Source organism: Meriones unguiculatus, chromosome 5, assembly GCF_030254825.1.
Source record: "Meriones unguiculatus strain TT.TT164.6M chromosome 5, Bangor_MerUng_6.1, whole genome shotgun sequence".
NCBI lineage: Eukaryota > Metazoa > Chordata > Mammalia > Rodentia > Muridae > Meriones > Meriones unguiculatus.
The window spans coordinates 84673217-84698430 of NC_083353.1; the positions used below are offsets into that span (position 1 = coordinate 84673217).

The window sequence follows — 25214 nt, forward strand, 5'->3', positions numbered from 1 at the left end:
TATCTTCTTAGACTAAATGCTTTTTTTTTTTTTTAGCTCTTAACAAAAAAAAAAAAAAAAAAGGCACAGTTTAAAAGCCTTGAAAACCTGGCCTTTTTCTTAAGACAGTAGAATTGAAATCGAAGTCAAACTAACAATAATGAGATTACATAGGCAGTAAAGCTACTTTTAAAACCCACAGTCTGCAAAAGCTAGAGCACGGAAATTTCACTCTCCTTTCTCTTACAGTGTAGAAAACTGTGTGCAGCCCCAAGAAAAACAGCAAGGCTGACTATGCTCTTCAGTTCAAATGATCAGCAGCTTACATTTAAAATTTTAAGCTAGTAACTTATCAATAGGGAATATACTCAGAGAATGTTCCAGGAAGAGAAACCAGCATATGTATGTATGTATGTACATACACACATGAGTGTATGTATATACGCAAACAGATATATTCCCAGCATTATATTTTATAACTCACTATAAATATAATTTTTCTATTTTCCTATACAATTTATTTTAGAAAAATATGGAATGATTTAAAGGTTAAAATCTGCAAAAAGGAAAACACAAATTTCTTATCTCCCTCAAACCAGAAGACTATGTAATGAGGAGGTGTGTGAGGTTTCCCTAGAGGCCTAACCACTGGTTTGAAAACTAGTGACATACTACCTTTGAGTGAACTACATACTACAGAGTGAACAAGGAACAGGATTTAGAAGAAATATTTCATGGACAGTAGTATGTAGCAGTGACAGATGGAAACTGGGGCTTTCAAAGGACATCCTGTCTGTCCTGACGTGATCTCAAGCATTCATCTGGAAAAGGTGGCAGTGTTACAGACAAAATAACGTTTGAAAACCATAGCTGTGAGGCTGTAACTTTTCTTAAACTCTGCCTTAGAATCCCACAGCCCAATCCGAGCGCCTGCTTCCTCTTGTAGATCTCTGCTGCGTAAAGCCTTGCAATCTGCTTATAGAACCAATCCCAGCCGATGCAGACACAGATGATGAAACCCTGGCTCAAAGAAGCATCAGTGGGTGCCAATCAAGCTGCTTCAGTTAATCTGCTCTTCACCTGACACTAGCAATGAGTAAGATCTTCCCAGGGCAAGACTGAATAAAAAGCCCTCCTTAATATAATGGCTGATTTCAGCTTCACTGCAATTAATGCGCTTATAGGAGTATTGACTGTACTTAGAAACATCAGACCTACTGGCTCCGTAATTTTTGTCACAGCTTAGCCAAGGTATTGTGTTGACACAGCTAATCCTTCTGTTTGCTAAGAACTGCCACAGAAGTTTGTAGAGCATTTACAGTGGTAAACCTGCCCTGCCATGTCCGCTGCGGGCTAAGGAAAACTAGGAGCAAAGTAAACCTGGTCTTAGTTGGACCTCCTGTCTGGGAGCAGGGAAGAGAGTCCACATACCTTGGAAGGTACTGGGTCACTGATTACACTGCTGTATTTCCAAGAGGACTACTCTATCGGGTATAGACTTTATGTTGATTGTGGTAAGGTATATCCAAGTCACACAGAAACAAATGGTAGTAATTAAAGGGGAAAAAAATTGCTTTGGCCTCAATAAGAGAAAACCGTGCTCCAATAGTCAGAGCTACAACCGATTAGAAAGCAGAACTTGGCTGCTACTGAGCTGTTTCTCTAAAGCATTATCCATGTCCATACAATACACATAGCTCTCCTAGGCAAAGGCAGCCACTTCTTGGCACCATTCCTGCATGAGGTATATGTTTTCTATAAAGTTACTTCTTCGGCAGTCTTATACAGTGTCAATTCTGTGCTACGGTAGGGAGAAAGTAACAGGGCGCTTATAGCACAGTATTGAGAGTGCTTTCACGGCCGTGACAGTTCTTGGCTACGAAGGCGTGCCCCCAGAGTACTCCTAACAACCATCTCAGGGTTTGAGGAACAAACATGAAGCATTAGGGCCGTACCGAGCTCCAAGGGCCAGTACTCCACGCGGCGTCTCGTGGGCAAGAGTGCGTGTTGCACTGCTCACGGTCCGGAGGTTTGTCGAGGACTTCACAGCTCAAATCTGGGAACCGGTCACCGTTGGCCCGCTGACAGACCACCAGCCTTGTCCGCATGCCCCCACCACACGGCTTGGTACACTGAAGATGGGGCAAAGAACGCCATAGTCATTTTGTGTGAGCAGCACATGAAGAATTCCATTTCCCCATAGGAAGCTTTTTTTTTTTTTTTTGGCTACACTTTATTTTAACACTGGGACGGCTCAAGTCTGACAGACAGAGCCAAGGCAAATTGCCAACAATGATACAGCCAATGAAGCGTGGTTCCTCCTGTGAACAGTAGCTTCCCTTAGTGAGGACTTCCTTTCCCTCTGTAATAAGGACTTTTAGTAGAGCTCACCTCATCAGGCCGAGAACACAGTTACTTGCCTCACATATAAAAATGAAGGTTGAGAAGTTAATTTAATGCATCTCAATCCATTTACCAGTAGCTAAGATAAAATTCTTTGAGGTATACAAAACCCAGTAAATAAGTAACCAGAAACTATTCAATATCAAATAAAAGAGATAATGCCCTGGCCAGTTTTATTTTATTGGATGGTTGTTGAGTTTATTTCTTTGGTTTTTGTTTGTTTTTGTTTTAAGACAAAGTTTCACTCTGTAGTCTAGGCTGCCCTGTAACTCCCTGAAAGCCAGACAGGCCTCGTGTCTCAGCCTCCTGAGTGCTGGGATTATAGACATGAGCAACAGGGTCCAACTTCAAATTTTATTTTTAAATGTTGCTGGGGATTTAATCCAAGGACTGAGTTTTACACAAACCCACATGTTCCAGCAGCTTCTACGAAGCTGTCAGGGATGGACCTTTGCTGATTCTCTTATTCCAATTATGATAATTATGATGTTCAACTGTTTAACTCCATATTCAAACCTTAGGACAAGCACAGTTTCCCCCTGGGATGAATAAACAGCATGATGGGAATGAATGCTTGTTGAAGTTCTGACTCCTGGCAGGATTCACATTCGTGAGACGGGAACAAGTTGTATTTCTTGGACAGCACTGTGATACTCACATCCAGGAACACAGACGTTCAGTTTCCCTGCTGTGTTAAGGCCAGCTCTCCCATAACATTTGGAAGGGTCGGCCCATGATAGCTGAAAGAATCCTAGCAAAGGCGTGGACTCACCTGGCTAGGATCCAACTACAGAAGCCTAATTATGGATCCCACAGGACAAAACTACACAGTGTTGGGAAGACTCACATCACAGGAGTCTCAAAGCCTCCCCTGCGCCCTCCCTTAGCAGCACTGCCCAGAATGACATCAGCAAAAGTCAACAAAAATCCCTGGTACAACTGCCTGGGACTTGTAGGTTATATGAATGAGACGATGAGACGCAAGACTGGGGGCTAGTGGGCCTATGTCTTTTTTCTTTCTCTTTGGTGCAGGGGTCTCCCAGGTGTTAATTTTCAGACTTTATTCAGTACAACAGTCAAGAGAGAACAACTCTACAAGCTTTAAGTATTTGGGTTTCTTAGATTCAACCATAGAGAGATTTTGATTAACATAAATATGTATGAGAACTCATGTTATAAAGCATAACAGGAGCACAAAACTCCCAACACTACTACTGCAATAATGCATATCACTCTTGCTATTAATAAAGAAAACTATTATTGCATTATTACAGTATCACTTGATTCATTGAAGGCTACATGTTAGGCATTTAATAGATGCTGTCTCATATAATAGCTGTAAATAATATGCGGGTGGTACTATTACTAATCCAGTTCATGGATAATGATATGAGGAGTGGGCTAAGTTATGTTACTTGTTAATATCACAAAACTGATAAAGGTAATCCCAGGTCCAGCCAGATCCTGCACATTCTGAACCAGGGTCTAGCGGAGTGAGACTGACCCTTCCCTCCACGCACCCTCCTCAGCCACCCAGATCTAGCCAAAGTTCCACATCCAGTGCCCTGGAACAGTCTGCCACTCCAGCTTGTGTGGCCTTCAACCTCCTGGCACACAGAGAAAGAGGTCATGGGCACACTCCCACTCACAAGAACCGCAAAGAAAATAAAATATCTAGGAACAAACTTCATCAAAGAGGTAAAGGGCCTCTACAATGAAAACTTTAAATATCTGAAGAAAAAGATGAGAAAGACACTAGAAAATGGAAAGACATACCATCGCCACACTCATGGATTGACAGAATTGGTATCGTAAAAATGACATTCAGTCAAAAGTTATTTTCAGATTCAATGCAAGCCCAATCAAAACCACTATCTCATTCTTCACAGAAATTAAAAAGAAAAAAAAAATCATACATTACCAGAAAAGACCCTGGAGAGGAAAAACAGTTCTGAGCCAAAAAAGCAATGCTGGAGAGACTATCATTCTAGACCTCAAGATATATTACAGAGCCATAGTAACCAAAACAATATGATATTTGCTTAGGTAGGTTTTTTTTGTTTGTTTGTTTTTAATAGCTGTGATACAACATCATGACCAAAAGCAACATGTGTTAATTTCATCTTATACTTTCCTCTTCCTTGAGGAAAGTCAGAATAGGAAATCAAGGAGGACAGGAACGTGGAGGCAGGGACTGAGGCAGAAGCCGTGGCTTGCTCTCAATGGCTTACTCAGCCTGCTTTCTACTATAGCCCAGGGCTACCTGTCCAAGAATAGTATCATTTACAATGCTCTGGGCCCTCCAACTTTGATTACTAATTAAGAAAATGCCCCACATGCTTGCATACAGGTCAGTCTTTTTAAGGCACATTCTCAGTTGTGGTTCCCTTTTCTCAGATAACTCTAACTTGTGTCAAACTGACAAGAAAAAAAACCAATAAGAGTGCTGATGCAAAACAGACACAAAGACCAATGGAACAAAACTGAATACCCAAATATGAATACACTTCAATATAGCATCCGACGATGCTATATTGGATAGCATATAGATGTGGAATCTTTGTCAGATCGTGGGGGGAAAAGCATCTTCAACAAATGGTTCTGGGGAAACTAAATGTCTATATGAAGACAAATGAAATTAGACCCATATTTATCATCTTGAACAAAAACCAACTTCAAATGGATCAAAGACCTAATTGTGCACCTGCTAGAAGAAACCTAACTTATAGGCATAGGATATAGGTGTAGGAAATGGCTTTCTGAATAGGGCCCAGTTTGCCCAAGAATGAGGCCAACAACTGGCAAGTGAGACCTCAAAAAACTGAAAAGCTTCTGCACAGTTAAGGAAACAACCAGTGAAGTGAAGAGAAAGCCCACACAGTGGGAAAGAATCTTTGCCAGCTATACATCTGACAGAGAATTATTACCCATGGTACATAAATAACTCAGAGTATAAAGAAGAGATAAAATAAAACAGCCCATTTAAAAATAAAAACAGGCTTGGGATCTGAACAGAGAGTTCTTAAAAAAAAAAAAAAAAAAAGAAAAGACTAATATCTCAAAATGATGCTCATCATCCGTAGCAATTAGAGAATAAAAATCAAAACAATGTTGAGATTTCATTTTACTCCAGTCAGAATGGCAAAGATGAGTAAAACAACTGACAAACGGAGGAGAGAATTTGGGGGTAAGGGAGCCCTCATTCACTGCTGGTGGGGTTGCAAACTGCTCTGGCCACTGTAGAAATTAGTGTGGGACATCCTCATATCACATGACCTAGCTCTTCCATTCCTTGGTATATGCTCAAGGGCTGACCATCCCATCTATAGACACTGGCTCGGCCATCGATTGTGGCCTTATTCACAATAGCTAGGAAACGGAAACGACCTAAGTGTCCTTCAGCTGACAGTAGACAATGAAATGTAGTACACACTATGGAAGATCGTTCAGCTGTAAGGGAAAATGAAGTCGTGAAATTTTCAGGTAAATAGGATAGAACTAGAAAGGCCATATTGCATACGGTAACCCAGACCCAGAGAGGCAAATGTCACTTGTTCTCTGGGGCGCAGGGAACTATAGAGAGAAGCAGCAGTGTGCAAGTGATTTGAATGGGAAAATGGAAAGAAGGGGGCTTTTTAATTAGGGGGTGGAGAGGGAGCTAAAAAAGTTGAGGGGAAGGGAAGATAGTAGCAAAGACGTCTAGAAAAGTCATAAGGAATCATAGTATTATCTATCTACCTAACATTACATATAATACTGACAAGTCTTTGTAGGCACATACATGTATAGTCACAAATATTGTCTGGGCTGACAGTGCTAACAGAACCCTAACACCAGACTGATGAGTCTTCTTTCGAGTTGTTGGTCAGAATTGTCTGAAAGATTCCCCAAACATAGGCTATTGCTGTTGCGTTTGATTGCCTCCTAGAGATGGAAGGTAAGTTCCTATTGCTGAAGACACCATGTATTTCAGAAACAGGGTCCAGAGGATCCAAGCTGGTTCTGACCTCAAAGCCTCCTCCCTGAGGACTAGCTTTCAGGGTACCAGCATGACAGTATCCCTAAGGGTGCAGTAGTGGCATGCATACCTTGGTAGCAACCAATAGCTTTCTAATTGGACTTAAGGTATGTTCAACAAGAAGAAAATCATGCACAGTACTGGAAAGTCAACCTCCTGTGGTTGAATTTGTGGTCTTCCAGGGGGAACCTACAACCACTACTATACTAAAACTGCATAATTCCTAACTTCATTCTAAATAGGAATAACACCCTTTCAGGTTTTATAAAGAATTTGAAATCTTGGAAGGCACTACCATGGGAACAAGTGTGCCCAAAACTATAACAGAAACGGTAAGTGGGACTTTAACATGTGATTTCCATCCCTTAAAAGCAATCATTTCTTATTTGCTTATTTATCTGTCTATTTCTGAAAGCAATTCTTTTTTTATTTTTATTTTTTGTAATTTATTCACTTTATATTCCGATTCTAGCCCCCTCCCTTGTCTCCTCCCAGTCCTTCCCCTTTCCCACCATCCCCTTTCCCCTAGTCCACAGAAAGGAGGAGCCCTCTTCCCCTACCATCTGACCCTAGCCTATCAAGTCTCATCGGGACTGCCTGGATCCTCTTTTTCTGTGGCCTGGCAAGGCCGCCCCACCAGGGGGAAGTGATCAAAGATCAGAGGTAATGCCTGCTCCCCTTACTAGGGAACCCACATAGAGCCTGAGCTACATTCATTTCTTAATCATCAGAGGTTAGCTAATAAACAATTTAGATTTATGCACAATCTTTTCTCATTCCCCACCCCCTATATATTTAAGCTTTATCTTATTAGTGCATTCAAAAAGCATGATAGAACTAACAGAAATCTCTGAGGGAATCCCAGATTTAGAAGCTTCTCCTAGATCTAGTTCTGAAAAAAAATGAAGCATTAAACAATACCACCCAGTCAACAAAGGACAGACAGACAAATGGTTTTCTCTTACCTCTCCCCAGCTACCATAAGCCCATTGGGGACACGGGCCAGATTCACAGGCTCTTTGCTCATCGGGTTTGATTCTCTCCACACAGTCGTTGGCAGTGTATCCGTTTTCATCCTGACACACCACAACTCTCCTCTGGGAGCCTCCGGCACAGGTACTAGAACACTAAGCACACAGAGTAGCAGAATTATCCTCAGCACCGGCTGTCTCCTACCCACACAGAAATCAGCTGGAGAGAGACCGCTTTCAAGTCTCACACACACACAGTGGAGAAAGGTACTAGAGAAACTGGGCACGTCCTCGAGGTGGGGTTGTTCACGTTGTACACATAAGCAAATGCCTGGACAGTAGAGAGGGGCTTCTCTGCACATTCTCCCGGCCATCAGCAGGCATTCAGGCCCAGTGAGCAATAATGTTTAGAGTTCTCTGTGAAGCCCTGATCATTGTCCACGTGTGTCCTGTCCTCATTTCTGAGAGGGATAGAAGTGTCAAGGGACACCACAGTCTGTGGACTTTTTTTTTTTTCCAAACTGTCAAGAGCTCCTTTAGAAGCAATGTTTGAGCCTCTTACAACACAGAGGTTCACTTGTACTTAATAAGTTACCGGTTGAGGAAACTGAGCCTCATACCGGGTGAGCTCATTCAATGACTCCATAACGGTACCACAGAATGTCATTTAGACATTACTTCCTAGTAGGTGAAGATCCCCCTCACCCTGCCCCCCCACCTTTGCAAGAACCTGTACTTCAGTGGCTGATGACAGTAAAGCATGTTTTCTTTGCTTTTTGCTTCCTCAATGAACTCTGTCGAATTCCATCTTGACAAATCTCTCTTCGGTCCTTTTCAGCGGAATGTTCTTGAATGGCCATTTTTGTTTGCATTTCAGTTGGCTTCTCACACACACTTCTCATAGCTCTCCTATGAATCTACAGTTGGAGTGTTTCTCTTTCCAGAAATTCCTTACCTTTTTAACCTGGTGAATTTCCTAACACCCTCTGCTATGACCCTTGTTGTAAAACTGGCATGCTTATACTCATTGAGTCTTTGAAGCAACGCAATTTTCTCCAACCAACAAGCTGAGTATTTTGGGTTTAGTTCCAATCTTCTGAGAAAGTTCCTCACTATAATATAATATAATATAATATAATATAATATAATATAATATAATATAATATAATATAGCCTAGGCTAGCTTCAAACCCACGAGGGATTCTCCTGCCTTGACCTCCAGAGTGCTGGAATTGCAGACAGGGATCACAAAATCCACCCCATCCACTGGTTCTTGAAGCCAGTGCCAATTAAAAAATACCATGCTTTAGCCAATCTTCACCATATTAAGATATGAAGAACAAAAATGTTGCAGAGTGCATTTGACTACAGTTTAGATTCTGTGCTGGGAAATAACAGTTTCTTACCTATCTTGGTCGATTTGTAAATGATTTAAAAATGTATGAGATGGCTACATGGCTCAGTAAGTAAAGTCTTTTGACTCTAAAGCTGATGTCCTTAGTTTGATTCCTAGGACTCATATGGTGGAAAGAGAAATCTGTGACTTGTCCTTTGATCTCCTCTTAAGTGTGCACAAAAATTAAAAAAAAAATAAGAAAAAGGGTAAAAATCCACTGTTTGCAGAACCTCTACCTTTCAATCAGAGACTGGGATAGCATATCTATCTGAGAATTATTTTAGTGTATTTCGTCTTACAAAATTTTATTTTTTCCCTGGTATACGTTCTCCAAGCCTGAAATGTTTGGTTTTGCATTTGTTTGGTTTTTTTGTTTGTTTGTTTTAGTTTCAAACTAATATATAATAAACACACGGAGTAAAATTATCTTAATTAGCTCTGAATTGCAGAATTATAACACTAGCAAAGGCCTTCCATGTTGTAAATGAACTTGTAGTATCCCCTGAGCTTTTCACTAGATGGTACAATTTTGTATCATTCCTTTATCCTGTCACCTATGAGCTTTGTTACCCTAATATAAGGAACACCCGGGTTTACAAACTGGGTTCACACAGTTGTCATATTAAATGCAAAAATGCACTTGCAAACTGCACTCTCCAGGGAGATTAGAAATGACAATCTGAGGCAAAAATAAATAAATAAATAAAATTACACTGTCTAGCTGAAGCCTCACTTTGGAAAAAAGAAAGGTAAAAACAAACACAAAAGGGAACCAAAGGCATCATAAGGAAAATAATATTCTTTCCTTATCTAATCCTCTTAGATTGGGGACTGTACGCTAGTGCAGAATCTTTTAATCTGAAACAAATACATCCTTCCTATAAGTGGATTTAAATGAAAATAGCACTAAACCACAAAACAAAACGCCATCCCAAGCAAACCTCAATAACAACAACAACAACAACAACAAAAACCTTTCACAGCATCATCAAAATACAAATCTGTGACTTCCTTCTTCAACAACACACTCAGTAGTTTCTCTCCCTGAACACACTCTACAGTTATTTAAAACTGAAGCCTTTCCTAGGCAGGGGAGGGAGACTTGCAGGAAACAGGAGAGGAGGAGAGGAGCTGGTGGTGGGTCAGGAAGCAACAGCCATGCTCAGGGGTCTAACCACAGAATCCAGTCAGTACTCACAGGCCAGTATTTCTACTGCATTTACACACCCACTTTGGGGGAGTGGCAGGCTTCTAATTCCTTTCAGCCCAGAAATAATTTAACACAATTAGCGGTACTAAAAGGAAACTAAATGTACAAAACTAGTGATCAGCATACCCACTCTGATTGCTTAGCCAGCAGAATTCATTGTCACCCTCTCCCTTTGGAACGCTGTTAAATGTTTCAGTATTCTGCTATGTGTTTTTGAAAAAGCATCCCGCATAGAAGTTTTAAACATCCAAATGCAATTTCTTTTCTTTTGACATTAAATATTTTTCAAGGCCTTTGCAGTTGGAAGGACACTAATAGTGACCATGAGAAAGATAAGTCAGTAGTAGTTGCTGGACTTTATGCTGTAGCTGCAGACAAAGCACTTTACATAATCATCTCATTCAATTCGTGAAATTACAGCAAGGGCTTAACACTGTCATCCTTTTGCAGATGAGGAAACTGAGGTTTACTGAGGAAAGGACCCCTGCCTCCATTAAGAACCTTTCTGGTCTGGGAGATCAGGACACCGTGCTTGCTGCCAAGCCTGATCACCTGACTTCCATCCTTGGGCCCACACAGTGGAAGGAGAAGAATCAACTTCAGACATCCATGGACTGATTTTCACAATAATGCAATAGCAGGCTCTCAAGCACACAAATAAACATTTAAGAGAGAAAAACAAATTCCTCTTCAGAAAAGGCTCTCTGCTCTCTCTCCTTCAGGTATACCGTACCTGCCCTTTCAGGGTTCAAAAACAGTCTAGTCACCTAAGAGTGACCACCCTTCCTCCAGGTACAAAGGGGCTCTCCCCTGGGGCTGCAATAGACCGATTTATTGTATTCACCCAACTTGGTTGCAAATGCATGCCAATAATCCTTCAGAGGGAAACTGCTTCAGAACAATTCCAGCCTGTGTTTCCCCAGGCACCACTCAAGTAGGAGAGAAGCAAAGAAAGCAGATACTCACAGCTCCCCAAGGGCCAGTTCTCCACTGGTTTCCTCCGAGCACGTGGGTGCGACTGGGGCTGTCACTCCTGGGACGGAAGGCCTCGATTTGAAATGGGTGAGCCAAGCCAGTGCTTGGGATCCGCTGAGGGCACGGTGACATGGAACAGTCCTGTTCGGTCTCTGGGACATAATCTGGGTCACACTCGCTGCGGTCGATCACCTGGTCGCTGTAGTTGACACACACCACCTGCCGGGTTGCCTTACCGTGCCCGCAAGTCACGGAACACTACGTTAAACATTCAGAGAGAAAGAGGAGCTGTCATTTGTGAGTCAGAACGGCATTCCCGAAGTTGTGTTCCTTCAAGTGGCTGAACGTTTGCCCCCCTGCCCAGCTGAAAGTCTTAGAGTCAGCCTTGACAGCTTTCTCCCTTTCCCATCCAGTATCTTTCATCGAGAAATGCCGCTAACTTGGTATTTTAAAAATGCCTACAGTCCAGCTACTTCTCTTTCAACCTTCACTTCTTTTGTCCAAGAAGGGCACGACCTTCCCTTGCTGAGATTAATGTAATAGTTATCAGCTGGGCTCCTCTGCTTAGGACTTGCCCGACAAAACAACACCCATTACCATTTAGCTCACGCACCCATCCAGTGGCTTCCCGGCTCACTTAACACAATATCCAAACTCCTTCTCCTTGCTTTGCTAGGCCTCTGGTTACTGAGCCTCTGGCTGCTTCCTTGACTGCTCGCATTCTTCACACGCTGCATGTAAAGCTTTTCGAGCAAGTCAAGAACCTCTCGCCTCCAGGGCATCCTATCCGCTGTAGTACCTGAGGTGCCGCACAGATACCTTTCTCCTCCACGTCATGCGTGAAAGTGAGATTGCCTTTTGTTGAGTATCTGTTTTCTGCTGAGCATTCAATGTATATAGTTTCAATCATACCAACAATGTCGTAACATAGGTATTTAACCTGGTTGTTTTTTAAATTTTGTTTTATTTCCTTATTCGATTTTATTTGTGTGTGGTATACGCATGTGTGTAGGTGTGTGTGTGTGTGTGTGTGTGTGTGTGTGTGTGTGTGTGCGCGCGTGCGTGTGTGCAGGCCAGAGGAGAATGACTACTGTTGTCCCTCTATAGTTCCTTGCCTCATCCCCCTGGAAGCTCTCGATTTTCAGCTGGGCTGGCTAGCCAGCAAGCTCTGGGGATCCACTGGAATGTGCTTGTCTCTGCTCCCCCAGTGCTGAAGTTACCAGCAGGCCCGCCATGCCCGGCTTTTACATGGGTGTCAGGAATTTAAACTCAGGTCCTCGTGCTGGCACTGAGAGCACTCTTACCTACTGAACCATGTCCCCGGCCTGCTCTTCTTTTAAAAGCAGAGAGAAAAAAAAAATGTGGCTCAAAGACTTTAAATTGCTCAAAGTCAGGCAACCAGCAAATGACGAGGTTTCTCCATAGCTGTGTGACTCCATGCCTCAATACATATTTTGAAATCTCCTGCAATGCTAATTTTATTTTTCCGCAGCCTCCCTAACCTAAGCTACTTCCTGGATTCTGGGACTGCTGGAGAGCTGATAACAGACGTTGCCTGAAGGAAAAGGATCATCTGCTCTCACAAAGTCCACATGTGTGTGTGCGCGATGCTTGTGTGCCTAGAACACAGTGAGAAGGTCCCTATGGCACACCTGGAAGGGAACCAAGGGGACACCTGCCTTTAAGGGATCACAGGACACATGAGCAATCAGAAGCAAAGCCGGGGAACCTCCAGCCCTCTTCCTCTCCTTGCCACTATGTTGGCTCTGTAAGTCTGTTACATACGGATGGGCCTCTGCACACTGAGATTTGTAATCAGCACAGCAGGACAGGTACTTGAGCAGACTGTCCACAGATTCATGTATTATTTTAAAATTTGCATCCCTCGGACATTTGACTAGGAGTTCTTTCAGACTTAGCTAGCTACATGGATGCAGAACAATATGATTTAAACCTCAAGTCAACTCTGAAATATTACCCCTTCAAGGCATGGACCTTATTCCCCTGCCCATTTTCCAATCCCACCCAACCCCCCAAAATCCACGCTTACAGAGCTCCAGTCTAGAGCCTTCCACTGTCCGCAGGGTGTCACAGAACACTCTTCTTTGGCTACTGGTTTAGGCAAGTTAGTGCAGGCACTCTCATCCGCCACAGAACCGTCTTCATCCCGACAACTGACATATCTCATCCGGGTACCTTTCCCACAAGTGGCTGAGCACTGGGTGTTGGAGTGAAAGGAAACAGACATGCCATCGAAATGGCTTCTTAGTCACTTAGCCGTGTTTCTTACAAGTTCTTAACTCCCTTTCTACAGTCAAGTCAGAGAGTATCTGCCTCCTCTGCACACCTCCCCACTTTTCTCCCAGTCTGTTTTCTTACTGGAGTCCAAGACCCAAATCGCCACTGGGTTCTGGGCACACTGTGGGCAGTTCTCCTTGGTTCCAGGCCCAGTTGGAGAGGGTGACATGATGATAATTCACAGTCCTAGACATGAAAGAAGAAAACATTTTAGCTTCAAGACAACACATGTTTATAGATACACAGTCATGGGAAGAGAGCACAGGGCATCAAGAAGTCTAAATAATCTGATTCCTGCCCTTTTCTACAAGCCCTATGGCCTTTCTTGGCCCCTGACCTCTCTCAGCCCCAGTCTCTTCAGTTGCAAAGAGGGATCCGATCTGACTCATTTTCTGGATGCCTTAACAGAGGGCAGGGATTCCTTAACGATCCTTAAAGCCCTGTTTATTTACCTGTTCATAGAAGAGGAAGCATTGTGAAGGAGTGTGTGTGTGTGTCTGCAAAAGCAGGATAACGTTTAAAAATTACTGTTAATGTTTAAATATTCTCAAGGCTAAGCTGTGTTCTCACATCTCAGGCAGTTTCCTAATCAAAATTTGCTAATCATGAACTTGTTTTCCCAGATAACACCCTGGGGGGTCCTGAAAGTCAACCTTAGATATAAAAGGAATTTTTTTTTTTTTTTTTTTTTTTTTTTTTTTTTTTTTTTTTTTTTTGCAGGTTAATGGTAGGAATTCACATAACACCCTTCAGTCACTCAGAGAAAGTTGCTGTGGTAAACACAATCACCTGGGGGTGGATACCAGTCTCTTATTTACAGAGTGGAAGACAAAAGGACACACCTATTTATAGTCACTCCCCAGCCTCAGCAACTGCGCCCAGCAGCCAAACCAAGGAGCCTTTGGTTTGATACATAGTTAATCAGAGACCAAAAAGTCAACTGTCACAGAGCAAAAGTGCCAGGGCCTGAGACTGAAGGTCACAGACGCTTGGTTACCTTCGAGCTTCATACACGGCATGAAAATCCCACTACCTGGCTCTACATCTGGCCCTTTCCTTTGCCTGAGCTTCAGAGTCCCAGGGGACTTCTGCAAAACAATTTATCTGCAGGCTTCGGGTATGGGAGCCTGTGGACAAAAAGCTGTAGAATGAGAGAGAGAAATCCCATCTGAATCTCTAAGGGAATTGCTAAGTTTTCTCCTGATGTAAGGACTGACATTTTTGGGACTAACTACTGTGTGTGTGTGTGTGTGTGTGTGTGTGTGTGTGTGTGTGTGCGCGCACGCGTGTGCGTGCCAGCGGTGTTGATATTGGTTACCTTCCTTAATCACTTGGTATCTTCCTTTGGAGACAGGGACTCCCACATAGTGTGAAGCTCACTGATTGGCTGTGCTTACCTGCCCAGGAGCTACAGGGCTACACCTACATCTGCTCTCTGCGTCAGGGTTACGGTCACACACGGCTGCGCCCAGCTTTTACAGGGGTACTCAGGGAGCTGAACTCAAGTTCTCATGCTTGTGCAGAAAAAATTTTCCCAGCTCAGACAATTCCCTGCCCCCCCCATGCCACTTTAAACATGTTAATAAAATTATAAACAAAAAGTTTATACATGAGTTCTGAGTCCAGACTTGGCTCAAATATGTCTTTAGCAGTTATCAAATCTGATACGTAAACTCAAATCTTCTCTTGACGTAAACGATACCAAGATCATGGCATACAAAGCACAGTGCACACACGCTTGTGTATGCATAGGTGCATACGAAAGTGTGTGTGTTTGGGCATGCAAACAGATGTTACACGCAGATATTTGTATTTATTTTACTGAACTGAATGAAGTAGAGCAAAAAATTGACAGATGACATTAAGACCTACAATTATCTCAAAATTCACGTGGCCACGTGGCCAATTGATTCTAATAATAGACTTCTATGTTTTGTTGTTCTTCAGCTTTTGAACCTACTGCCAACGGATGGCTATAATTGCCAAAAAAAAAAAAAAAATTCCAGTTGAAGTGTGTAACTGAATTATAATGTTTGGGTGTTTCGGCAAAGGGGAAACTAAAATGTAGATCTCTACCAGAACCTGACTCAACAACTACCACCTTGGAAGCTCTCTTTGAGGTGAGGGTGGGGATGTAGCTGAGTGGCTAGAGTCTTTGCTAACATGCATGAAAGTCTAGGTTCAATATTCAGGACTGCTTTAATCAGGGAAGCATATGTATGGAGTCTCAGGAGGACCGGGAATTCAAGACTGTTCTTGGCTACAAAAAGTCAAGCCAGCCTGGGCTGCCTGAGACCTTATACTACTGAAGAAACTATCTTTGCAGAACCAGATAATAATTTTCAAGAATTCACCTTTGGGTGTGATTCTTGTGAAACAACTGCAAATTGTTAAAGTCTCTGCATCACTTTCTTAAGTTGGAAACAGCTGACAAAACAGTAAATGAAGCTGCGTGTTATAGCACTTGCTGATATCTGTGCTGTGAGCTTTCTCACTGTGCCAGTTTCCAAGCTACACACTTGACCTTGATAACAGAGCCAGGGAGATTCTGTACTCACAAGGTGTCAATGACCTTGTGAGCACAGGTGACTGCGTTCCCTAGTAACATTCTAGGCAGTGAGTTTTGAGGACATATCAGCCTCCTCCTCCCCAGGACTTTCCAGTTTTAAGAGCAGCCCCACACAGCCTCCTGCTCACAAGGCCTGCGAGGTTTGCCATTGAGTCTTGAGAGCTGCTCCAAGTTAGCTTGAGCAGAACATGTTTCTTGCACTTATGCCTGAACTACCGGAGGAATCGTCAAAGAAATTATGTAAGATATCCAAGTTCAAGATGAAAATAAGCTAATATTTGCTACCCAACAAGAATGAAATGCTAGCCTACAGATAGTTAAAACCACACACACACACACAAAAAGAAAGACAAAACCAGAAAAAAAATTAGATTCTAATTGTAGAAAATAAGTAATTCCCAGATACTTTAACTTTGGTCCTAACTACGGATTTCCCTATGACAATGCTTCGCTTTCGTCTGACCCACGGAGACAAGTTGGCCCTCTTCGGCCCAAAGCCGGGACCCGAGTTGTAGCGGCTGGTCCACCTGTGTGGCGGCTGGTCCACCTGTGTGGCGGCTGGCCCACCTGCGTGCCGGCTGACCCACCTGCGTGCTGGCTGACTCACCTGTGTGTCGGTTGGCCTAGTGGCTGCGTTGCAATCACTGTCATCCACCACCGACATGTAAGTCCCAATGATGCACTTCACTGCCCTTAGCTGGTACCCCTGTCCACAAGTGACGCTGCACTGGGGGAATAAAAGAAAGCAAACATTTCACCGAACCTGTTCTTTCACGTACTCGTCCCGTAATATTCTGCAAGAGAAAAGTGCTTCTATCACAGTGGACTCGAGGGCTGGCACCCCGAGATTAGGCAAGACTATGAATCCTGCTTCATCCAGTTTACGCTGGTCAGTTATTACCATGAGGTTTAGAATGATTCCTGTCTGCTCCTGGAATTACACTTGTAGGGGCACAACTCTTTGACTGTGAAGTCCAGGGAGAGGAGCGTACCTCCCCAAGTTTCATACCTTTCATGATCTGCCTACCAGGGTATCCTGGTGACCACAGGTATTTAGACCGCTGTGATCTCTGACCTCTGGAAAAATAATTCTTGGGAAATAATTGAAAGTTGTTTCAATATTTCTGCGTAGGCTGCTCTTGGCAGTGTTACTAATAAGAAAGAGACAAGTTATTGGAAAGCACCTGCACAAACAGCAGCCGAGCTAGTTAAGTATATCACAGCATACATGCAATACAGAGATCAATGCAGTAGCTACAAGGCACTCGGCCAGAGTTACAGGCCAGGGGAAGGGGTGGGAAGGGGGAACACCAGCAACAATGAATAGAAGTCAACCGTTTCTGGCGCTGGAGATCTAACGATAATAACTTTTAAAACTTGCAGTAAGTAGGTGAGTACGCAACGAAGAAAGAGGCTGCCAGATTGGTTAAGAAAGTATGGTGACATTTCTGCTCTTCCAACCACCTTGTGCACTCATCTCAGTGCACATGAAACACTGTTGCAAGGCCACACAACAGGCATCAGCACATCTAAAAGATATCTTCTCTGACAACAATGGAATGGGGCAGTAACAGCAGCAAACCTGGGAAGTTCACGAATGTGTGATAACTGATGCAATCCTTAAACAAGCAACACATCAGTGAACGAGTCACAGAGACATTACAAAACATCCTGGGGAGAAAGAGGAAAGAAACAGAAAGGAGCTGGAGAGCCATGGTGAAAGCAGTGCTCCTTGAGAAATGGATCTCAGCAAACGGCTATCTAAATTAAGAAGAAAAACTTCAAAACCATAGCCTAACCAGCAATAGGAGCCTGCCTCCATGCTGTGGAGGGTGACCTATAGCATTGGCAATAGCCTGCAGTCTGGGGGAGGGGTGTCTATGGGACCCTTTTGGCCAGTGAGTGACTCAAAAAGATTTAACCCATTCCTGGCACCAGGGTTTTTAACTGGTAGCATTTGGTGTCTAGCTGCAGTACTGTGTCCTATTATGTGGCGATTTTGTTTAAGTTGAGTTTTCTTCAATGAAGGGATACTGTATCAATCACACCCCAAGGCAGGCTCTCCTGACCAATCAGACTCCATGGTTTTTAAAAGAGATAGAAAAAATAACCCAAAATTTTATCTTAAGGAACAACAGGAAGAGTAAGCTAAACTGCAAAGAAGAAGAAAGTAATAAATACCAGAGTAGATTTGAACAAGTTACAAATAAAACAAAACAACAGAAGCCAGGAGGTGTGGTTTAGAGGGAAAACAGCTGATTGGTGTACATGAGGTTGTAGGTTCAATCCCCATTACCAAAAGAGGGAGAAGAAATAAATGTATGCATATATCTACAAAAAGAGATGGACTAAATAATAAAAAATTTCCAATAAAGTCCAAGCAAATGCTACTAAGTATTTAAAGAAGTGTTAATATCAATCAAACGCTCAAAATATTGAGGAGGGGTCATTTCCCACAAGGTCAGAACCTAAGTATGCAAGAACCAAATATATTGTCTCTTATAAAAAAATAATGCAAAGAACATCCTAGGTAAAAATATTGATATAACTTTCAGTTATTTCTTGAGAATTTGTCTGACAGGGCCAATGTGATTAATATCAAAAGCATGGGTAGGGGGAGAATACAGATAAATATATCTCTTGTAAATAAAGATGCAAAACCTTTCAAGAAAATATTAGCAATCAAACCTTGTACACAGTGTGGGTCTTAGTCATGTGGGATTTAGCACAGGAATAGAGTTTGATTCAAAAACAACTGATGAAATTTATCATACAAGTAGATAAAACAGAAAGAAAAAAATACCTAAAAGGACCTATGATTACCTCAGCTGATTAGGAAAAAAAATCACTTGGGGACACTAAAAAAATCTTTTCGTGTAGGCAAATGAGAGGGCACTGCCTCAACACGGTGGAAAGGCCCCGTGCGTGCTTCATGCTTCCTACTCAGTGGGGAAAGACTTTCTCCTCTGAGGTCGGGAATGTGAAAAGGATGTTGCTTAGAACCTCTGCTATCAGTGGTGGTCTAGAGCAGGGAGGAGTAAAAGGCAGACTGGAAAGGGAAGGCAAGCCTAGCCTATCTGCAGGTGTTACCACAACAGACACAGGCATCTCAAAGAACCTGCAGAGAAACCACCACAGCTAACACTCAAATCCAGCAGTTTCTGGACACTGAATGAACAGTAATAATAATAATAATAAAATAATAGATTAGATGCCTTTCCTTAAATCATCAAAAATAACCAAAAGGAAATTAAGAAAATAAGTGCACTCATAGTAACATCCCAAAGAATAACGACACTAGGAAAAAAAGTGTAAACGCAAATGAGAAAGACTTCTACAACAAGAGGAATAAAAGGAGTGCAGAAGAAATGAAAAGGCCTGAATAAACTAAAAGATACTTATTTACGGTAAAATGGGGCTAAAATGGTAACAGTCCCCAAACAGATCTAGAGTCCATTCAAACTCAATGGAAAAAAAAGTCACCTGACCTTTGTGAAGCATGAATACAAAACGGTTCATACCAAAAGAGTTTTTACAAAATGGTAAGGGATTCCAAGTACCAACAAATATAGAAAATGAAGAATACGTTTGGAGGACTCATATTTTCCAATCTCAAATTTTTTGGAACGAATTGAAATGGTTTCATCAGGACAGGCCTTCAGACTGGTAAGATAGAGTTCCCAGTCCAGAAACAAACCTCTACATTTACACTCCAGTGGTTGTGACAGTTGTGCCAATACTCTTAATGGAAATTCTCTTCAACAAATAGTACAGGGACAGCTGCTTACACACATGTGTGAAGCCAGACTCCCACCTCATATGTATATGTATATTAAAATTGCATCAGTTGCCGAATGCCGACACCTCCAACTATTTAACTCTAAAAATGAAAAAGGCACTCATGACACTGGATTTGCCAGTGTTTGTTCACTATGATACTATAAGCAAAGACAACAAAAGAGTAAATAAGTTTACACTCTGCCAGAATGAAAAAAAAACAGCTGCCCATCAAAGGACATGATCAACAAAGTAAAAAAAGCAACCAAGGAGATAGAAAAATATTTGTAAATGATAGATTTGAGTTTTAAAAATCGGTACCCAGATGTACAAAACTCAAAGAACATCATGAAATCACCAGCAACCTATGACCTGTAAACAATTGGTTGAGACTAGGAAAGGGGATGGTGCTGGATGGATCATGTGGAAAATGGGAAAAGGTACATCTGAAAGTGGTTTATAGTGTTTTGTTTGTTTGCTGGTTTGCTTGTTTGTTTGCTTTGACAGAGTTCCATGTAGCTCAGGCTGGTCTTACACTGCCTGTGTAGTCAGGGTTGACTCTAGACTTCTGATCCTCCTGCCTCCACATCCTGATTACTGAAATGACGGGAATCTGCCACTGTGCTCAGTGTATTCAGTGCTAGTGATGGAACGCAGGACTTGGTTCTTGCTAGAAAAGCACTCAGCCTACAGAGCTACAGCCCCAGATCCGACAAGGTGAATTATAATCTTTTTAAACGGAAACCTGAAGAGACATTTCTCCAATGGTGACAAACACATGGCAAATTGTTCCGCATCTTTTTCTATTAGGAAAATATAAGTAGAAACCATAGGGAGACAGCACTTTACACTACAACTTTAGGCTACAACTTCAAAACGGGAAAATAGTAACTGTTGACAATGATATAAAGAGATTGTATATTGTTTATATATTGTTGGGGGAGGGGTAGACGATGGTACAGCCTCAGTAAAAAGCCACTTGGAAGTTAAAAACCTAAACACAGAATTACTATAGGAGCCAGCTGTTACATCCCCCTGGGTAGTAGATTCCAATTTAGTGGCACTAGGCACTAAAATAAATACTTGTTCATTTATGCCAGCAAAATTTGTAGTAGCCAAAATGCAGGAAGAACCCAAAAAGCCATCTTAGATGCTCATCCGCACACTGGGATAGGATCCAGGAAGGAGGCAGTGTCGGGACATGTGGCTGCGCAGATGAGTGTAGAAAGCTTTACGAGTGTGAATGATGCCAGCCACAGAGGCCACGTGTTACACTCAGCTGCCCGAGCTTATGAAAAGTCCGAATATGCAAATCCACAGACCCAGAATGCAAATCGGTGATTGCCAGAGGCTAGGGATGAGTGGGATGGAAATAACGGCTGAATGTATGTAGGGTTGCTTTTATGGTGCTGGAAACAGTTTGAAAGTAGACTGAGATCACAAAACATGAATACACCAATTACCGCCAATTTGTTTGTTTTAAAATAGTCAATTTTACGTCCTGTGTGTTTGTATTCAATCAAAAAAAATGCAGGCAGAGTGCAATTCCAATGCCAGGTTTAAAAATGTCTTTGAGAAATTCTGTGCACAGTCAGCATTGCGGTTGATTTTTTTTTTCCTCTGCTAACACATATTTTAGAATTTTTTTTTTCTTGTGAATATTTGCGGTTCTTTACTGACATCTTTAAAAATTGAGTGCTTCCCTAAGTTACATGGTCAGTTAGAGAAAGGCCAGATCCCTCGTAAGAGAGATGGACGAAGGGTGGATGAGAAACTGGCCTGTCAGCGGTAGCAGATGTGACAGTCCTATCTTGACAGTGGTCCCAAGTGTGTTACGTTCTCATTAGTCATGAAATTTGGACAAATAAGAAGCACTGTTTGAGAGGACAAAAGGGCTCTTCTTCTTTGTTCAAACACGATTCGTCACTGGACTGGGGGGGGTCACTGGACTCTGGATCGGAAGATTCTAACAGAAGAGTATCAGTATGGGGGTCTGAAAATGTGGGTCAAGGTGCTTGCCTTCAGGATTAAGACCTGAGTTGGGTCTTTAGGGCCCACGTGGTGGAGGGAGGCACCAGCTCTCTAAGTTGTCCTGTGACCTCCACGTGTACACAATACAATGGTGCACACACTCTCTCACATAATCTCTCTCTCTCTCTCTCTCTCTCTCTCTCTCTCTCTAACACCCACCCATACACACCAAGTGTTAAAAATGTAATAAGACGAATTTTAAAAGCAATATCAGTCAGGACGAGGAAGCCCAAGACACGGTGGTAAAGCTGCCTTTATATTGCATGCAAGTTTGGAAATGGAGACAGAGGCTAAGGATCAGGAGTGGCCGTGGCTGGTCAGGGTGGAGGGAGTCATTCTTCAACAGATTGCATAAGTGACAGCAGACAGCTGTTGAACTTCTGCTGGGAACGTGGAGTGCTGCTTAAATAGTACACAGCCCTCTCTTGCTTCTATATTAGGAAAGCCTGGATTCCAAGAGCAAACTGGGCCCAGGGGACATGCACTCGCTCCTTTTGAAATGGGAGACATCTAAGGCCGTGGAACCTATTACACACTAGAAGACTGGGAAAAAGATTCTCAAGCTGATGATTCTGATTCCGGGCCCCTTTGATCTAACCAACTACACTTGAAGAATCTCACTTATTTATGAGAGGTGAGCTTTGGATTCCTCTCTTGTTGGCGGCCAAAACATCCCTTCCAAAGCGCGGAGCTCCGACCCTCTGGTCCAAATCAGCTGGCAGGCTGGATCACATACCCACAGAGGAGCACTCCAGGAAGGGTTACAGCTGCCAGATGCCACGTCTGTTGTGAATTTGTTTAAATGCTTGTGCACAGTTTAGAACAGGGTGAAAACCTGCTCGTGGGGTTATAACTAGAGTAATCAGCTCCAGCAGGGCAAGGTAACCCTGGAAGCGCTGCAGGACAGCAAGGCCGCTGAGTCCCACGTGCTAGACCCGGAGCCACTGAGGTACAGCGCAAGCCAAGTCGCACAGCCTGGCGGTGCAAGCCCACCCCTGGAATGCCCCTCTCCAGATAAGCAGGAAAGAATGCAGTTAAGAATCTTATCATCCAAAATACCTGTCCCCAGGGACCCGCCTGCCAGGCTGCACACTCTGGCTGCCGACACGTCTGCATGGACTCAGGCTTGACCTCAGGGTCACACATTCTATCACTTAATCGATCTTCGCCAAACTGACACCAGACCTGGCGGTGCTTATGTCCTTTTCCACAGGTGACCAGGCACTGGAATGAAAAGCAGAGGCAGTCAGGGTTGGTCCTGATCAATGTGCCGGGGCCCCGTGGGGGCTGTTCTCTAATGAGAACAGGTGGCCTCTTCCCCGCCTCTCTCCACTGCTGGGCAGCAACAGCAAACACACGCAGCTTTCTTCACTCCCTTTCATCACTTTCTCTTTCTTCTTTCCCGCTTTCTCTGTTTTTATCCTGTCAGGGCCTCCTGAAGCCCAGGCTGGCCTCCAATTCACTATGTAGCTGGGGGTCACTGAACATGCCGATCCTCCTGCCTCTCCTGCCGACTCCTGTCTTTGTAGGTGTGCCCACTAACTCTGGTTTCTATGACACTGGGAATCCTGCCTAGGGCTTTTTGTATGTGAGGCCAGTGTTCTCCCAGCTGATCTATAGCCTCAGAGCCTTTCTTTCTGGGTTCTTCCTCGATTGCCTCATGACATTTTCATGCATACATATCACTATGCTTCCCCGGGACTTGCTCCCACTAGCTGGCCCATTCCCTCCACTCCTCTTCCCATCTCCCTCTCTTCCTTCTCCTCTGCATCTATTCTCTCTTTATCCCATTTGTATTTAAGGTCCTATGACCAGATTCAAATACAGAAACTCAACAGAGTACCATACTCTGAGAGACAAGCAAGAGTCAGGAGTTTCAAGCACAGAGGTTCAGTGTGAAGAATTAAAATCCCGATCAACCTGTATACCTCTATAACCAAGCCACAATGTGCCTGTGCCTCAATATTTACATCTGTAAAATGGGATAACAACAATTCTGGTTTAGCAAAACTAAAGTGTCTAGTATATATGGTATTCATATATGATAGTCTCCCAAAAGAAAAATGGTTAAATATAGTCATCAATATAATTAGTTCTCATTTTGGAAAAACTTAAAAAAGCACAAAGAGCATAAAGGACAAAGCTAAAATAACTGAAAGTTTTTTCAACTCTCTACTCTTTCCTTTTCAGTTTTTTCATCTAAGGGTGTCCAATGGTAAATGAGTGTTGGGACAATCAAGCTGTATGTTCAGTGTTATTCAAACAGCCCTTCAGTCAGGGCTTATTACAAACATTGCTTCTTTATTTTTTATTTTGTTTTAGACAAGGGTCTCATGTGTCTCCAGCTAAGCCTTAAATTCACTATCCCACACACAGACAAGGGTGGTCTTGAATTCCTGATCTCCCAAGGGTAGGGTTATCCGGCTATTTCTTCATTTACAATTACACTTTATCTAGTATTAGTTATCTAAGTAAAATGTGAAACCACTGTCTTGTGCCGTACTTTTTTTTCCAAGGATTTAGTGCTTAACCTACTGGGAAAGCATTAGGTTTGTTGATCATTTGTCACAAATCAGATACAGGTAAAGATGCCCACTGCTACCTCACCATTCTAGTAGCATCATAGAGGTATTCTTTTCAGATTTGACATCCGGAGTAAACAGTTGATATTGCACTCCCATGAGCCAGATGCACAAGGGCATGCACTTGGGAGCTGTGGTTGTAGCAGCTTTGCTTCCCCACATTCCTGACTTGGCCAGCTAATAAGGGATGCCTATTCCTCAACTCCTCCCACCCCCTGAAGGAGGCGGAGTGAGGCTCTCTCTTGCTGAGAATCTCCCTGGGCTGTGATGGTGCTGGCTACATTAATAGGGCAGATGGATACTATATCCGAAGACTGAGAGACAGAGGCCCAAATGGGATTGCCTCCAGCTTCCCAAAGCAAGGGACGAGAAGACAGCATTCTGGAACACTCAGCCTGGCCTTTTCTCATTCCTGCAAGTGCCCCCGTGTGCCTGGACGTGTAAATCAGCCAGGTCACTTACCGCTGTCTAATTCTCTTATTTCAAAGGCAAGAAAGATGGAAACCCTCATGGTTGGACTCATGTCGAAACTATTTTAACCCCACACTTAATTAAGTTTCAATTTCCAGCCAACAACTTATAGCTCAAAGAGGGGGAGGGGAGAAACCATTACTTCAAAGGCAGCAGCAGAAGCTACTGGGCTGTGAGATTCAGCCAAGCCCCAATGGCCTTGAGGTCCCTGGCGGACCGAAGGATTTCAATCGTAATGTAAGTGGAGAATAACAGTCATTGCTTCCTCAAGGGAGAAGGAAGAACAATTCAGCAGTCTATACCCTCGCCGGATCCTCTAAGTTGGGCTACGGACCGGCGCCTGCCCTTCTTACCTCTGACCACTCTCCTGATTTCCAGTGCGGACACGAGAACTCATTGCATCTCTGCACTGTGACTTTCTCCTGATGGGCGCATTTGCTGTCATCCAGGACATCATTTCGGGTGTTGACACAAATAGCTCTTCTTCTCTGGGTACCACCATCACAGCTTTTAGAACACTATGGGCATAAACAA

At 43.1% G+C, this 25214-nt stretch overlaps 1 protein-coding gene and 1 long non-coding RNA gene across 7 annotated transcripts in view; one reads left to right on the forward strand and one right to left on the reverse strand.

Moving 5' to 3' along the window:
* LOC132654236 (uncharacterized) overlaps window positions 1-10900 on the forward strand; it is a 29239-nt gene extending 18339 nt beyond the window's left edge. Inside the window, exon 3 of the long non-coding RNA XR_009591889.1 lies at window positions 10428-10900. This is a non-coding gene — a long non-coding RNA (uncharacterized LOC132654236). The remainder of the gene's footprint in view (window positions 1-10427) is intronic.
* The window catches only part of Adamts9 (ADAM metallopeptidase with thrombospondin type 1 motif 9), a 178326-nt gene that overhangs the window by 89006 nt on the left and 64106 nt on the right, over window positions 1-25214 (reverse strand). For 5 of the 6 annotated variants that reach the window (XM_060383774.1, XM_060383776.1, XM_060383773.1 and 2 more), the window contains 8 exons: window positions 25034-25198; window positions 22687-22851; window positions 16427-16546; window positions 13332-13436; window positions 13003-13170; window positions 10944-11210; window positions 7366-7527; window positions 1935-2111 (listed from right to left, as the gene is read on the reverse strand). In XM_060383774.1, coding sequence (XP_060239757.1) covers window positions 1935-2111; window positions 7366-7527; window positions 10944-11210; window positions 13003-13170; window positions 13332-13436; window positions 16427-16546; window positions 22687-22851; window positions 25034-25198 — 1329 coding nt within the window. The remainder of the gene's footprint in view (window positions 1-1934; window positions 2112-7365; window positions 7528-10943; window positions 11211-13002; window positions 13171-13331; window positions 13437-16426; window positions 16547-22686; window positions 22852-25033; window positions 25199-25214) is intronic. The other variant, XM_060383778.1, reaches the window with a different exon arrangement.